This window comes from Eleutherodactylus coqui, chromosome 6 (assembly GCF_035609145.1).
Source record: "Eleutherodactylus coqui strain aEleCoq1 chromosome 6, aEleCoq1.hap1, whole genome shotgun sequence".
Classification (NCBI taxonomy): Eukaryota; Metazoa; Chordata; class Amphibia; order Anura; family Eleutherodactylidae; genus Eleutherodactylus; species Eleutherodactylus coqui.
The window spans coordinates 23,821,064-23,837,356 of NC_089842.1; the positions used below are offsets into that span (position 1 = coordinate 23,821,064).

A 16,293-nucleotide genomic window follows, 5' to 3' on the forward strand; every position below is an offset into this window, starting at 1 on the left:
TGAGAATCTGACTAATTTGAGAACACATAAAGCCAAGTAAATCTCAGGAGGTCAGAAGGAGATCACATGACCCACCTGAGCAGAAGATCTCCAGGGGGTTCAGATACAGGGGGATAACTAACCAGGTAACACTGGGAGATAGCTACATAATTCACATATTCCCTGCTGGTCTGGGGTAGTGAAGAGGTTAATTTTACATTTCCTGTTCACCTAGGGTACCGAAAAGGTTAATTTTATATTTGTTGCCGGTCTAGGGTAGTGAAGAGGTTAACCGGCCATTCCAAGCTGGTTTAAGATAGGGAAAAAGTTAAGGGGGTTTTCAGGGACATAAAAAAATTCTAGGGGCTTAAAATTGTGTAAAATGAAGAAAAATTGTATACTCACTAAAATTGTGTAAAATGAAGAAAAATTGTATACTCACCTATCCCAGCGGCTCCACATCCAGGGCTGGAGCCCTGATGCCCGGAGGAAGCGGCGGGCAGTCAAATGCCATTCATTGTGCAGGTGACCGCTCAGCCAGTCATAGGCTTCAACGGTAATTCTTCAGTGCGGTGGGCTCCGGGGCTCCAGTGCTGGATTGAAAAGGTTAATTCTATGTTCCCTGCTGGTCTATGGTAGTGAAGAGGTTAATTTTACATTGCCTGCCAGTATTTGAAATTCTATGTCTCTTACTGGTCTGGGGTAGTGAAGAGGTTAATTCTATGTTTCTTACTGGTCTGGGGTAGTGAAGAGGTTAATTCTATGTTTCTTACTGGTCCGGGGTAGTGAAGAGGTTAATTCTATGTTTCTTACTGGTCTGGGGTAGTGAAGAGGTTAATTCTATGTTTCTTACTGGTCTGGGGTAGTGAAGAGGTTACATTTTTACATTCTCTGCTGGTCTGGAGTAGTAAATCACATTGTCCTTGAGGAGCCCCTAAAGAACATGGAGATCCTGTACAACCCTCTAGTTTGCCCCCTCTCCCCCTTCCTAAAGCTAGTCGTGTCATGACATGACCAAGTAGAGGAGTAGGCGACCTCCTCTTTATCAGCCCGCCATGCCCAGACATAACCCAGAGCCTCTCTTGGCGCCGGGACAAGTCAGGGCCATTGCTGAGCTCGCGTTTCATTGCCTTTGATAACCATTGCAGACTGCTAATGCAGATTTACTTGTTGGCGACCCTGAGATCTGCAGGATGCTGCCAGCGAGGGAGACTGGCATTACCGGGCACAATAAGACTGAGCATTAAATGAGTATACAGTCAAGATGAGGAAATAAAGTCACCTAGCAGAAGTAAAATATCATACACAGATGTAAGGGGGAACCCAGAACAGAGATGCCCTTCCCCTTGGCACGGGCATACTGGATAGGCTAGCACAGTATGCCAGGAAAGCACCAACAAGCCTCACATCCTGGCACCCAGAATTTGAGTGCTGATGCCAGGAGTTCAGAACGGTGATGCTGCAGCCTCTGATTAGCTGCAGCAGTCGGGTAACAGCTGGTGACGTCATCCTCCACAAGAAACGCCAGGAGGTTGGCGGAACCGCAGACCTGCAAGCCTGACTTCTACACTGGGGAAGGTCTTTGAAGGAATTATTTAACAGCACGTATGCAAGTACTTGGATGAGAATGGAGTAATTAGCCAGAGCCAGCATGGGTTTGTAACAGACAAGTCATGCCGGACAAATCTAATTTCCTTCCTCAGGACAGAGGATCTTCTACTTCTTGTCCTCCCGTCCCCCTCAGGATACTCCTTGCTAACAGTGGGGTACTTAAGCAGAGGGAGCCCCATATGGGTCAATAATACCCACTGTAAGGAGGAGGTGAAGCTGCCCCCTCCTCCTCCTTGCTGGGTTCCTGTGATATGTACATTATAATCAACCCCCAATTCCCAGCAGCCTCTGATCGTCCTTCACGGTTTGTCCCTGGAAATGTCCTTGTTCTGACAGCTGCAGATTTATTGGATGCTTCGGGGCAGCACAAATTTTCCTATCTGTACAGTTTCTCCCCATCCTCCTCCTCTAACATTCCTCCATACTACAGGTGGCGCTGTTTTTACAAGCTAGATAATGACAATGATGACGGATCTCTCTAGACCACCTACAGGATGGGTGGCGGTACTGCACCTATGAAAACCAATGCAATAAGTAACATGTCAGTGTTCATGGAAGGAATCAGTATAACGATGTCACTTACCATCCTCCTCCTTCTCTCCTACTCAGCCATTTCTTTAGCAGGCCTCGGCGTCTCTTCGGTGAAGCACTCGGCGTGGAGCAGTTTGACCACACTTCATCTTCGCTGGATGGAGTTACCTCTATGGCGGGGGGTGTCAGAGTTTTTCCTCTGGACGCTGTCCCTTCCCTGTCGCTCCCACCACATGACTCTGGTGACCCCTGACCTTTCTTCAGCTTCAGGCGCCGTCGCCTGGCACTTGGCGTTGAAGAACATGACCATAACTCTTGAGGCTTCAGCTGTCTAAAGGTTTCCATGATAACACAAGGCCTAGCATGCCCAGTAAGCCTTGACCCTATAGATTTAGGTGGCAAAACTCCTCATCCATCTCCTTGACCGTAATTGCCAAGTTTTTGGTATTTTGCAGCGATTGTATAATCTTTGGTGTCTCCAATAATCCAGCACAGGCGGCTCCACCTCGCCTCCAAACGTGACCGTTCTCACCCTCCAAATTCCACCGCCATTACCGTCTATTAATAAAGCTTTAATGTGCACTTAACTTCGGCAATGTGCAGGCGTTGGACCTGAAGAGCAGGAGTTCGATATAACGGAGAGGAGGCAGAGGGAGGTGTCCAACGCTTTCTAAAGCAATTATTTTAAAACATCTTAATTAACGTAAGTGCAAATATCCCTTTGGTCAAAGCTCCTTACCATCCTGTGCAGCGGATTCTGCAAAGGAGTCAAGTCCAGAGGCAAAATGATAAAGCTTTTACCAGGAGACAATTCAGAAGGTCCCTGTGCCCCGGAGAGGAAAAGTCTTTAGGTTGGAAAACCTGAGTCAATCTATAGATTTCACAAGATTTACATTTCCAGCCAATCAGATGCCCTTGCCAGCACCCTCCTGACTCTGAGATGACGGTTTCGATCATTTACTGGTCTTGTGGTTTAAAGTGTCTCCATACAAGTTGAACATCTTGAGAAATTGTCCTTTCATATTGTGGCACTCCAACCAACGGTCTCATCTTATCTGCGGGAAGAAACATAAATTACTAAAAAAGAAGACACTAATGAGTGAACGGAGTATGATTGTCTACAGGAACGAGTGTGATAGTTCACCGAGAGATGTGATGGTCTTAATGGGGGAGCCATGATAGTCCGAGAGGGCCATGATGGTTTAAATGGGAGGGTTGTGATAATGTAAATGGAAGGGATGTGATAGTCCACCACCGGAACTATGGGTTGGCCGGGCTCACCTACAGGTAACGCCCAAGTCACACCTGAAGCTGGCAAAAGCCCCCGATTGGCAGAGACATACTACACTAGTACTGCTCAGTACTAGTAGGCGGTTCCCAGCTCTGGCATTACTACACCCAGGAAACTCCTGGACACTCCTCCCGAGTGACCGGTGACGGACCACAGGGCTGACACTCCGGCACCGGTCAGGATGCGGAGGAGTGACACTCAGCTCTGGCATTACTGTAGCCAGGAAGCTCCCTCTGGACACTCCTCCCAAGCGACCGGTGCCGGACCGGAGGGCTGACACTCCAGCACCATTCGGAATGCAGAGGGGTAACACTCAGATCCAGCATTACTGCAGCCAAGAAGCTCCCTCCGGACACTCCTCCTGACTGTTACCAGACTAGAAGGCTAACCCTTCAGCAACGGAGGGCCGGGTGCCGCCTACTAGTACTTCCGGTGGAGACATACTACACTAATAGCCACCGGGAAGGCTATGAAAACTACCTGAAGAGGTTAATAATCCAGCAGCAACGCAGGGGGGGGGGGGGGGGGAGGGGGAGGGGAGGAGGAGCTCAGATTTTTTATGAAAAAAAATGCCAATACATCAGAAAATACGACATACTGTATAAAAGGTGTAGCACATGTCAGTGCATATCACTATGTTGAATCACATGACGCAAAGGTCAGTCATCTGTGCATAAGTCTCATCTCACAAGATGGTCTTCTGCTCCACCGGGTAAGTACACAGAGGTTTAGTGGTTTAACAGTGCAAATTAATCATGGAATTCCCCTCCATGTGCCAGTTTATACCCCTACAACCTATCATGCATCTATACGTTTCATCCGAGAAAGGTAGTATCATCCTTCGGCTGACACCCCCCACTTTGTTTAACAAGTTGCGGAGCAAGTGGAGGAGTGATATTGTCCATGGGGTATGTAGAAGAAGCTGTGCTCCCTCTTCATGGCCCTATATATACCATATTTTATTTCCTCTAGGAGGCACAAGGATCTGTACATGGCCAGCCTTAGCTACGTGTGACCTATGTGGATGAACATAAATTACTGGTTATCAACTTGTAGGGTGACACCAGGTGGGTATAGGCTGGGAGCAATCGCCCACCTTATGCCACCTGGCCTCCGTGCGGCTTGTGAAGCTACATGAATCACCATTTTTCTTCTGATGTTCTGAGCTTGGTTCTGGTACTGTATCTAAGTACAAGGCTGGTTCATGCTGTATTTATATTATGAGCTTAGTTCTGCTGCTGTATATATGTTATGAGTTTGGTTCTGGTATTGTATCTGTGTACCGAGGATGGCTCATGCTATATTTATATTATGAGCTTGGTTCTGGTGCTGTATCTCTGGACTGAGCTGGGTTCTGTTGCTATATCTGTTAAGAGCTTGGTTCTGGTATTGTTTCTATGTACCGAGAAAGGTTCATGCTGTATTTATGTTATGAGCTTAGTTCTGGTGCTGTATTTCTGGACTAAGGATGGTACATGCTGTATTTATATTATGAGCTTGGTTCTGCTGCTGTATTTATATTATGAGCTTGGTTCTGCTGCTGTATTTATGTTATGAGCTTGGTTCTGGTGCTGTATTTAGGTTATGAGCTTGGTTCTGGTGCTGTATTTAGGTTATAAGGTTAGTCTCCATAGGTCCTTCTGACCACTATATCCTTCACTGACTGCCTGACTACACCCCTCTGTAAGCATGCAACATGCACATCACTCAAAACTTGTGTCACCAGGAGAATAGTTCCTACCCACCAGCTGGCTAACACAGGTCTTGTCCAAGTCACTATATAAAGAAGGTCACTGCCTCTTTAAGGACTGCTTGGCCCAGCTTTCACAGCAGTAGTACCAGTAGTAACCAGGACTGGGCCCCCTCAGGGGTAAGAGATGCCACCACCCTCTACCCCTAATGTTAGTCCTCACCAGTGTCCCGGCTGGATTCTGCCCACTGCAGAGCAGCAGTTGGCGACCAGATCCGCGCCCCTCCAGGCTTGACGGGCATCTATAATCCTTGGGCGACAAATTCCTGTAGGAAAAGTGCAGTAATAAAGTCATCCCAGCAGGATATTTATAGGAAGCCATTGACTCGACTTATCTGCAGAAATGAACCCGCAGCTCGCTCCGCCGAAGAAGGATTCTAATTAACGGCCATAAATATGCCGCATGTGTCCTGCAGAAGGGGGCGGAGCTTACAATGGCGGACATATTTCAGGGCTGTAGAAGAAAAGGCAGCAAATCCTGCTCATTTAATAGAACCGCTCACAGACAATTATGGCAAATGATGCCGGCGCCCAGGAATGATGACAGCAATATATTAGAGTATGGCCTGTCAGCGCCGCAGCTGGATACAGGCTTATATATCAAATGTCAGGGATGGCAGCGGGCACAGAGACGATGGAGATGCCAAGAGGTGACCAGGAGGGAATCAAAAGCAATGGTACTGTGCTGTGTCCATGTATACAAATTAGTAGCAGATACTGAGAATTACACCCAGTATACAGGACAGGAGAAGTGGCGCTGTACAGTATATATATATATATATATATATATATATATATATATATATATATATATATATATATATATATATATATATATATAGAGAGAGAGAGAGAGAGAGAGAGAGAGAGAGAGAGAATACGCCTTGTAAAAAAAAAACAAGCACCTAGTAGGAGTTGTCGGAATCGAATGTAACATTGAAGTACATGTACAATTGGTGATCAGTCTGGCGGCCGGGCGGTCACAGAAGTGTGGCAATGTTGTGGGGGCTTCCTGTGACCCCCTTGTGTGTGCGGCCGAGCATTATCCTGCTGGAAGCCGCCATAAGAGGAACACATGTGGCTGCAGGATGTGCTGAACATATCGCTGAGCTGTCATTGTCCCTCGTACCACCACTAGGGGGGACCAACTGTCGTATGCGATGTCCCCCAGGCCATCACACCAGCAGGGGGCAGTGTATCGCTCTATAGCAGAGGCAGGATTGAGGCGCTCACCCCGAGGTCTCCAGACATAAAAACAGTTGTTGTCAGCGCCCAAACTAAGGGCTCAGTCACACGGGCGTTTTGTCGCACGAATTTTTGTGCGCGTAACTGATGCGTTCAAAAATTCGTGTGGCCGAAGCTGGCATCACGGCGAAACATCTGCACCTAGCAGCATTTATCCGCGCTAGTAAAACGCCCGTATGACCCGAGTATATGCACAGTGCGCTTCAAAATGCGCATGAATCTGTGAGCGGCCCAAACCTTTTTGTCGAGCTCCATGACGGGAGTACAGTGCGGCGTGGTCAAAAAATAAAAATTGCAGGCATCTTCAAAACATGCGTTTGTGCGCAACATTGAAACGCAGAACGCAGATAGCCACATTCTGCGAATCGTTGTGCCCTATAATTTACACGCCTGTAAAATTCGCACATGTGACCGCTCCCATTGAAAAGCATTGGTTCTGTATAGATGTGGATCGCAAACGCAACTGACAGACGAGCGTACAAACACCCGTGCGACTGAGCCCTAAATCTGGATTCATCACTGAAGATACCCAGTTCCCCTCCGTAGCGTCCAGTTTTCTTGTTCACGACATCCCTGCAAACAGAGGCGACGGTGGATGTCAGAGGCAGTACATGTAATGGGGGCTGTAAGAACAAATGTCCTTCAGCCAAGTGCCTGGAAATGATTCTGAAAGACACAGGAGTGTAACGATGGCGCCACCTGTCTCTGGATGGCCGACAACGAAACAGTTGGAGCTGCTGGTGCTTGTCGGATGATCAGATGCTCCTCTCTACTGGTGGTCTGTAGGGGGCGTCCTGAGCCCGGTCACCTTGTGAGCCTTCACACATCCACTGGTCCCAACACCTCCTAACAGTCTGGTCAGAGGCTCCTCTCTACTGGTGGTCTGTAGGGGGCATCCTGAGCCCGGTCACCTTGTGAGCCTTCACACATCCACTGGTCCCAACACCTCCTAACAGTCTGGTCAGACGCTCCTCTCTACTGGTGGTCTGTAGGGGGCATCCTGAGCCCGGTCACCTTGTGTGCCCTCACACATCCACTGGTCCCAACACCTCCTAACAGTCTGGTCAAACGCTCCTCTCTTCTGGTGGTCTATTGGGGGTCCTGAGCCTGGTCACCTTGTGTGCCCTCACACATCCACTGGTCCCAATACCTCCTAACAGTCTGGTCAGACGCTCCTCTCTACAGGTGGTCTGTTGGGGGTCCTGAGCCCATTTGCCTTTTGTGCCCTCACACATCCACTGGTCCCAACACCTCCTAACAGTCTGGTTAGACGTTTCTCTCTACTGGTGGTCTGTAGGGGATGTCCTGAGCCCAGTCACCTTGTGTGCCCTCACACATCCACTGGTCCCAACTCCTCCTAACAGTCTGGTCAGACGTTTCTCTCTACTGGTGGTCTGTAGGGGGCGTCCTGAGCCCGGTCACCTTGTGTGCCCCCATGCACTGGTCCCAACACCTCCTAACAGTCTGGTCAGACGCTCCTCTCTACTGCTGGTCTGTAGGTGGCATCCTGAGCCCGGTCACCTTGTGTGCCCTCACACATTCACTGGTCCCAACACCTCCTAACAGTCTGCCCAGAACGGCCCAGTGGAGGACAATTTGTCAATATGTCCATCCAGCTTCTCGCATTAGTATAAACACCCTCTTACAATTGGGGATGTGATTGTGTTCAAAATTAGCCAATCACATTTAAACCCATGTGAAATAGTAGTCAGCACTCCGCTGCCATTATTTACAGGGATTCACATAAAAAGTTCTGCTCCTCCAGGAGGATTTTCCTGACATTTTCTTAGTTGGTCCGTAAAGAGCTTACAGCACTTCAAAGGGATCTGATTGTTGGAAGGTGTGAGTCAGGAGAAGGAACAAAAAAAAGTTTCCAAGGCATTACGAGGAGCTGCTGATAAGTCTTTGGCTTTGTGTTCTTTTTTCGTTTCTATGGTAACGAATGTTACATCACATGAAAGCCTTATGTGTCTAATATATGTTTTCAAAATTTTGTGTTTGCAGCTTATGGCAACAGCGATCTCGGCACGCGGGAAAACAAAATGGCGGAGTCTAAGGCGATATTCACAGCCAATGAGAGCAGAGGACATTCTGCAAAGGACATTCCTGGTAATATGTCGCAGACATTGGGGGATCAATGCCCTTCATATTCTACAGTTAAGAACTGGGTTGCCAAATTTAAAACGGGCCACTTCAGCACCAATGATGAGGAACGTCCTGGACGACCATGAGAGGTTGTTGTTCCGCAGATCGTCAATGCTGTGCACAACCTCATACTGGAGAATCGGCCAATTTCAGCTGCAGGAATAGCAGACATCATGGGGATTTCTCGTGAACGTGTTTGTGCCATTATCCATGAACATTGGAACATGAAGAAGCCATCTGCAAACTGGGTCCCCAAATGTGTGACAACAGATCAAAAAAGCATGAGAGTGAAAACTTCCTGGTCCATTTGTGTTTCCAGACTGATAAGAACTTCCTGGATCGACTGATCACTATGGATGAGACCTGGATTTATTTGTATGACCCTGAAACCAAGGAGCAGTCAGAAGAGTGGAGGCACGGTGGTTCTCAGCCACTAAGGTGATGGCGTCTGTGTTCTGGGATAAGGAAGGCATGCTGCTAGTGGACTACCTTCGGAATGGTTCCACCATCAATGCAAGGTATCACATTGAACTTTTGGACCAATTGAAGGCAGCTCTGAAGGCCAAAAGGCGCAGTAAGCTGTCCAAAGGAATCTTGTTCCTGCAAGACAACGCCTCCACTCACACTGCACAAGCAACCACGGCAAAACTGGTGGAGCTAGGCTTCTAGCTGGTTGACCACCCACCTTATTCACCAGATCTAGCTCCCTCCGACTATCATCTGCTTTCAAACCTGAAGAAACACCTCAAGGGTACCAAATTTCACACCATTTCTGATGCCATGGCTGCTACGGATGACTGGTTTGAGGCACAACAGAAGTGTGTTGACATCAGTGGAGAGTATGTGGAGTAAATGTAAAGTTTCATCTTCCTATCTTGTTTCTTTCTGGGTAAAGCCAAAGACTTATCAGCACCCCGTCGTACATATACCAAGGGACACAGTGAAGACGGTCATCAAGAAGTAGATTACATGTGGCACAACAGTGACATTACCAAGAACTACACGGACCTCAAAAATTGAAGGAAAGACCAGAAGAAAATTGGTCTGGGACGCCAAGAGGCCTACAGTAGCATTAAAGGAGCTGCAGGAATTTCTGGCAAGTATTAGTTGTGTAGTGCATGTAACAACCAGCTCCCTTATCCTTCATATGTCTGCGTTGTGGGGTAGGGGGCAAGATAGAAAAACCTTTTGCAGAGCCCCGCACAGAAACATCACTCACCCGCCGCCGCCTCCGGTCTGCGCATGCGCCGGCTGCCCGGCAAGCAGGCACATCAAACAGCCGGAGCCGCAGGCGCGGGTGAGTACACGTCGGTCCCTGCAGGCGCTCGGGTCGGGTCCCGTGGCGAGAATCCTCACCGCCGGATCCAACCGCCCGTCTGCAGGCGGCCTATGAAGTGGTTAGTTGACTTATACAATGTGATTAAAATGTAACAAAGCCTCATCTTTATAAACACTGCTGAGAAGCGCTGCATCCTTGTACAATATGTGGATGTATGTATGCCCGTGTGTTTTTTCTCCAGTGTTGCTGTCACTGTCAGTTCTGATAGTGGCATTTAAGTGGCCTGATAGAAGGAAGGGGGCTCCCTCTGTTCCCTGCTCAGGCCCCCATTGATTAAATGGCAGAGTTCCAATCATTACCCATGGATTTCATTCTATTAAGACCTATCTTGTGGCAGGACTTAAAGGTATAATATACTGCAATAGTGAAGTACTGCAGTATATTTTGTATAGGCGGAGTCCCTGTTGCAGATCCAGCATGGAATGTCGGACGAAAAAGTCGCGCGTGCAGGAGTTTTTTGTCTGGTATGAATGTGGACAGATGAAGGAACTGAACGGACCCCATTATAGTAAATGGAGTCTGTTCAGCACAGTTTGGTTCCATTATGAGATGGATCTGTTTGTCCAGGAGAATCTGTTTTCCTGCTCCCATAATGAAGCAGGAAATTGGAATCCCTAGCTCTGATGTGAATTTAGCCTCAGCTGAGGGTTTGTTACAATTCTATTCAGTCTATACAATGCTAAGAGAGCTATTGCACAAATGCCATTAACCCTTTCCAATCCAATGTCGGGCCTGCCCCGACATCATCATTTCCCTCCACAGCTCCGATGTCGGGGCAGGCCCGACACTGCAGTGCAGGAGTGCATCTGCACCCGATCATCAGACACATCGGGTGCAGATGCACTCCTGCACTGGTCCTCATCAAGGACCCCCAAGGAGAAGGCAGAAAGGGTTTTTAACCCTTTCTGCCTTCTCCTTTACACACTACAAACCCTTAATTAGCGCTATGTAATGCACAGAGATCCCGGCCGGTGATCATGTGACGGCAGGTGTTACCTGACCCCCAGTGGTCACATGAACGCCGAGCCGGGAGCCTGCACCGTGTGGGGACCTGCTTACCTGTCCGGCGTCTTCTGCATTCTCCCTTCTGCCTCCCGGCCCGGTGATCATGTGACCGCTGGGTGCCACCTGACCCCAGCGGTCACATGATCGCCGAGCCAGGAGGCAGAAGGGAGAATGTGGAAGACGCCGGAAAGGTAAGCAGGTCCCTCCACGGTGCAGTGAGCACCTGCACCCTCCTGAACTCTGTCAGTTCAGGAGGGTGCAGGGAAAATGTATTTTTTCTCATCCATTCTCCCCAGCTCCAATTTATTTGGAGCTGGGGAGAATGGATGAGAAAAAATAAATGGATTGGAAAGGGTTAATGCTCATGTAACAGCGCTAATTGTCAGGCTGCACCGGTAATTGTTGGAAATCACGAGTGCTAGCACTTGTATAGTAACACCCTAAAACAGGAACATAGAATTTTAGGCTGGTAAAATGAAAACAAAGGTTTGGTACCGTGTTAGCCTAGAGCAATTATTAAGAACAAGGAAAAGAAACTCCAGAGACTTCGACTCAGAGCAGGCCTCTACCCAAACACGGATCAGGAGCACCCCGAGTCTGGCAGGATGGTACAGAACCCTCAATGGGACACAGACAAAGGTAAAATCAGCTGTGTTATCAATCTGTCATCTCACAACCCCAGTAAGGTGGCGCTCCGTGTCCTCTCCAGGGGACTTTCATTCTGTCCCACTAAAACACTTGAGAAAACAGAACTCTGCAGTGACATGGAAGAATATTTCAGAAGACTAAGACTGAAAGAATTCTTTCATGATAAAGAGGACACAGGACTCTCAAGCACCCAAACACAGGAGGAACTTGGGGCCAAAAGGAAGTCTGATTGGACGCCCCCTCCTGGCCGCAATCCCACTTTGGACAAATACATAGACTCCTTCAGGCATGTGGTGCAATCTACTATACTGGACAAGCATGGAAGGGAAACATTTAATATCAATATACAGGAAAGAAGGGCCATCCATGCACTTAAGAGCAACAAGAAGATCACCATTAAGCCTGCAGATAAGGGTGGTGCTATAGTCCTCAGGAACACATCGGACTACAAGAAAGAAGCAGACAGACAGCTGACAGACGCCAGATACTACACCAAACTGGATCAAGACCCGACTCAGAAATATGTAAGGAAATTGAGAAGGGTCATCAGAAGCCTGTCTGTGGGCTCCACAAAACTTCTGGACTTGATACTGGAGAACCCCAAGGTGGGAACATTCTACATGCTTCCAAAACTACACAAAGTTGGCAACCCAGGGAGGTCGATTATCTCAGGTGTGGGAACCCTCACTGAAGGAATCTTGGGATGGGTGGAAGGTGTCCTCAAACCGCTACCAGCTACTTGCAAGACACCACGGACCTACTGAACAAACTGTCAACCGTAGGTCCCCTCCCCAATCGCGCCATCCTGGCCCCTATGGATGTGGAATCCTTGTATTCCAACATCCCACACGAAGATGGACTGACAGCCTGCCAGGCGCACCTTGAGGCCAATGAGGTGGTGCTACAACTCACAAGATTCATTCTCACCCACAATTATTTCTCCCTTGGCAAAGAGATATTCCAGCAACTCACTGGAACCGCCATGGGCAGTAAAATGGCACCGCCATATGCCAACCTTTTTATGGCAAAACTGGAGAGTGACTTTTTGGCCTCCTGCCCAAACAAACCATTGGCCTACTTCCACTACATTGATGACATCATGATCATCTGGACCAACACTGAACAAGAACTATTAAAATTCCATGAGAGATTCAATGCATTTCACCCCACTATAAACCTGACATTAAGCTACTCGTATATAGAAATCAACTTTTTGGACACCACCATAAAGATTTCAAACAACTCAATAACGACATCCCTACACCGAAAACAGATTGATCGGCCTACATACTTCAGATAGGGCAGTTCCCATCCTGAACACATCAATAAGTCCATTGTTTACAGCCAGGCCATCAGATACAACCGGATCTGCTCCAACCCAACAGATAGAGAGGAACATTTGTACCATCTTAAAAGGGCATTTTTAAATCAGGGCTACCATTTCACCTCAATTGATGACCAAATCACCAGAGCCACCAGGATACCCAGGAATCAACTACTCCAATACAAGGAGAAGGAAAGAAACAATCGTGTGCCTCTAGTAGTGACCTACAATCTGCAACTAGAGGTACTGAGAAAACCACAAAGAAACTCCACCATACCCTACACAAGGATGACCGTCTGAAAACCATATTCCCGGACCCTCCGCTTCTGTGTTACAGGCAACCTCCTAACTTGAGGAACTTTACCCTCTGACACACAAAAAGGAACTTATCCCTGTAAGGTAAGGAGCTGTAAGACCTACTGACACGTACGGACCATGGACAGGATACGGATCCCCAACACACAGCAGGACTATAAGATCCCAGGGACATTCACATGTTCCACGTCCAATGTTGTGTACCTGATCATGTAAATGTCCTGTTGGGGGTCTTTATATTGGGGAAACAGGACAGAAACTGAAAGCGAGGATGAGATCTCATCGCCACACGATTAAACACAGAAAAAGAGAATTGCCTGTGGCCGAGCACTTCTCTAACCATGGACATAACATGGGAGATATGAGAGTTTTGATATTGAAGGGTGGTTTCAAGTCACAAAACCACAGAAGAATTTGGGAATATAAATTGATAACAACCTTTGACATGCTGAACACTGGGTTAAATTATTCCCCAGGATTTATGGGTGAATGGGAAGTGTGAGACATTTATTATACAGATAAGACCCCCATCAACAGTAATTTAGGGACCATAAAACTTTCACTCCGCTATCAGTGCCTAGACAAAAAATGTTTGTCTCTGTTGCAGAATTCCTTTTAAAGGGGTTGTCCCGCGCCAAAACGGGTTTTTTTTTTTTTCAACAGCCCCCCCGTTCGGCGCGAGACAAACCCGATGCAGGGACCTAAAAAAAAATCTGCACAGCGCTTACCTGAATCCCCGCGCTCCGGTGACTTCTTACTTACCGGTTGAAGATGGCCGCCGGGATCTTCTCCCTCGGTGGACCGCAGGGCTTCTGTGCGGTCCATTGCCGATTCCAGCCTCCTGATCACCGACCCTTCTGCAGTAATCAGTGATGTAACATGTAATATTGTATCGCTCAAGAATGGCGTCCGGGTCCCACTTGTACTATTTTATCGAGTTTACCATCACCACGTCCTCAGGCAGAGAGTACCACAGTCTCACTGCTCTTAGGCCCCCTGTCCACAGGCCATGATGGAATATCGCTAGCCGCGGGGGAGAGCTGTCAGCTCTCTGCGGTGAGTCAATCTGACAGATAGGCTCACCACGGAGAGTCGCGGCATGCCGTGATTTGAATCCCACGAGCAGAGAATCGCTATGATTCTCCGCTCATGTACGTCGGGGCTGCACTTTCCATAGTAAGTCCATGGAAAGCGTTCACTGCGTTACCCATGGCCGGATTATCGCTGTGGGTAACACAATGAACTATCGCCCATGGACAAGCAGCCTTACAGTAAAGAACCTCCTATGTTGTGTAGAAACCTTCTTTCCTCTAGATGTGGAGGGCGCCCCCTTGTTACAGTCACAGTCCTGGGTATAATAGATGATGGGAGAGATCTCTGTGTTGTCCACTGATGTATCCATACATAGTTATTAGAGCGCCCCCTAGTTACAGTCCTGGGTATAATAGATGATGGGAGAGATCTCTGTATTGCTCCCTCATATATTATACATAGTTATTAGGTCGCCCCTCAGCCATCTTTTTTCTAAACTAAATAATCCCAATTTTTGATGACCTCTCTGGGTCTTGTAGTCCACACATTCTGTTTATTACTTTAGTTGCCCACCTTTGTACCCGCTCAAGCTCTGATATGTCCTTCTTGAGTATCGGTGCCCAAAACTGTCCACAATATTCCATGTGTGGTCTGACCAGTGACTTGTACAGAGGAAGAACAATGTCCTCGTCATGTGCCCCTAGACCTCTTCTGATGCCCCCATGATCCTATTTGCCTTGGCAACAGCTGCCTGACACTGGTTGCTCCAGTTAAAGGGGTTGTCTCGCGCCTAAACAGGTTTTTTTTTTCCATAGCCCCCCGTTCGGCGCAGGACAACCCCAAGGGATGTGTTAAAAAAAAAAAAATACATATTACTTACCCGAATCCCCGCTCTGCGACGTCTTCCTTCTTCTTCCTTCACCAAGATGGCCGCCGGGATCTTCACCCACGATGCACCGCGGGTCCTTTCCCATGGTGCACCGTGGGCTCTGTGCAGTCCATTGCCGATTCCAGCCTCCTGATTGGCTGGAATCAACACACGTGACGGGGCGGAGCTACGAGGACCAGCTCTCCGGCATGAACGGCCCCATTCACCAGGAAGAAGACCGCACAGCGCAAGCGCGTCTAAAAAGGCAAGAAGACATCAGAATTAGACGGCACCATGGAGACGGGGACGCCAGCAACGGAGCAGGTAAGTGAATAACTTCTGTATGGCTCATAATTAATGCACGATGTACATTACAAAGTGCATTAATATGGCCATACAGAAGTGTATAACCCCACTTGCTGCCGCGGGACAACCCCTTTAAGTTTACAGGTAACTAAAACCCCCAAGTCCTTCCCCATGTCAGTGTCCCCAGTTGTTTCCCATTTAGTGTGTAATGGTGATATGTATTTCCTGCCCGGGTGCAGAACCTTACATTTATCAGTCTTAAACCTTATTTGTCACTTTTCTGCCCCAAACTTATGCAGATCCTCTTGTAACCACATTCAGTCCTCTTTTTCGTAATTTTGTATCTTGTGAAAATATTGATATTTTACTGCACAATCCTTCTATCAGGTCATTATAAATATATTAAAAAGAATAGGGCTCAATACTGCCCCCTGTGGAACCCCACAAGTAATGGTGACCCAATCACAGTATGAACCATTAACCCCTTCCTGCTATAGGACGTACAGTTATGTCCTGCGGGGTTGGGGTATGTATAAAGGGAGATTGTGGGGCGACCTCCAACAATACAGCGTGGGCGCTGGGTGTTTATTACAGCCAACACCCAGCGGCAACAGCTGAAATCAACTGCGCTGCCGATCAGCGCTATTAATCATTTAAATGCTGCTGTCAATTCTTACAGTGGCATCTAAATCCCCTGAACGGCCCCCCTACAATGAGATTGCAGGGAGCTGTACGGGTGTCATGGCAGCCGAGGGCCTTCTGAAAGGCCCCAGGGCTGTCTTGGCAGACTGCCTATCAGGTCTTCCCCGTGGGGTGGCTTGATAGACTGCCTGTCAGATCGCAGTATGACGTAATGCTATGGCATTTCATCATACTGCAGGAGTGATCAAAGCATTGCTAGTTG

General features: G+C 48.0%; 1 protein-coding gene across 2 annotated transcripts in view; it reads right to left on the reverse strand.

Moving 5' to 3' along the window:
• The window catches only part of GRAMD1A (GRAM domain containing 1A), a 145,170-nt gene that overhangs the window by 116,438 nt on the left and 12,439 nt on the right, over positions 1 to 16,293 (reverse strand). For both annotated transcript variants that reach the window (XM_066606453.1, XM_066606452.1), the window contains exon 2: positions 2,174 to 3,176. In XM_066606453.1, coding sequence (XP_066462550.1) covers positions 2,174 to 2,466 — 293 coding nt within the window. In that variant the 5' untranslated portion in view covers positions 2,467 to 3,176. The remainder of the gene's footprint in view (positions 1 to 2,173; positions 3,177 to 16,293) is intronic.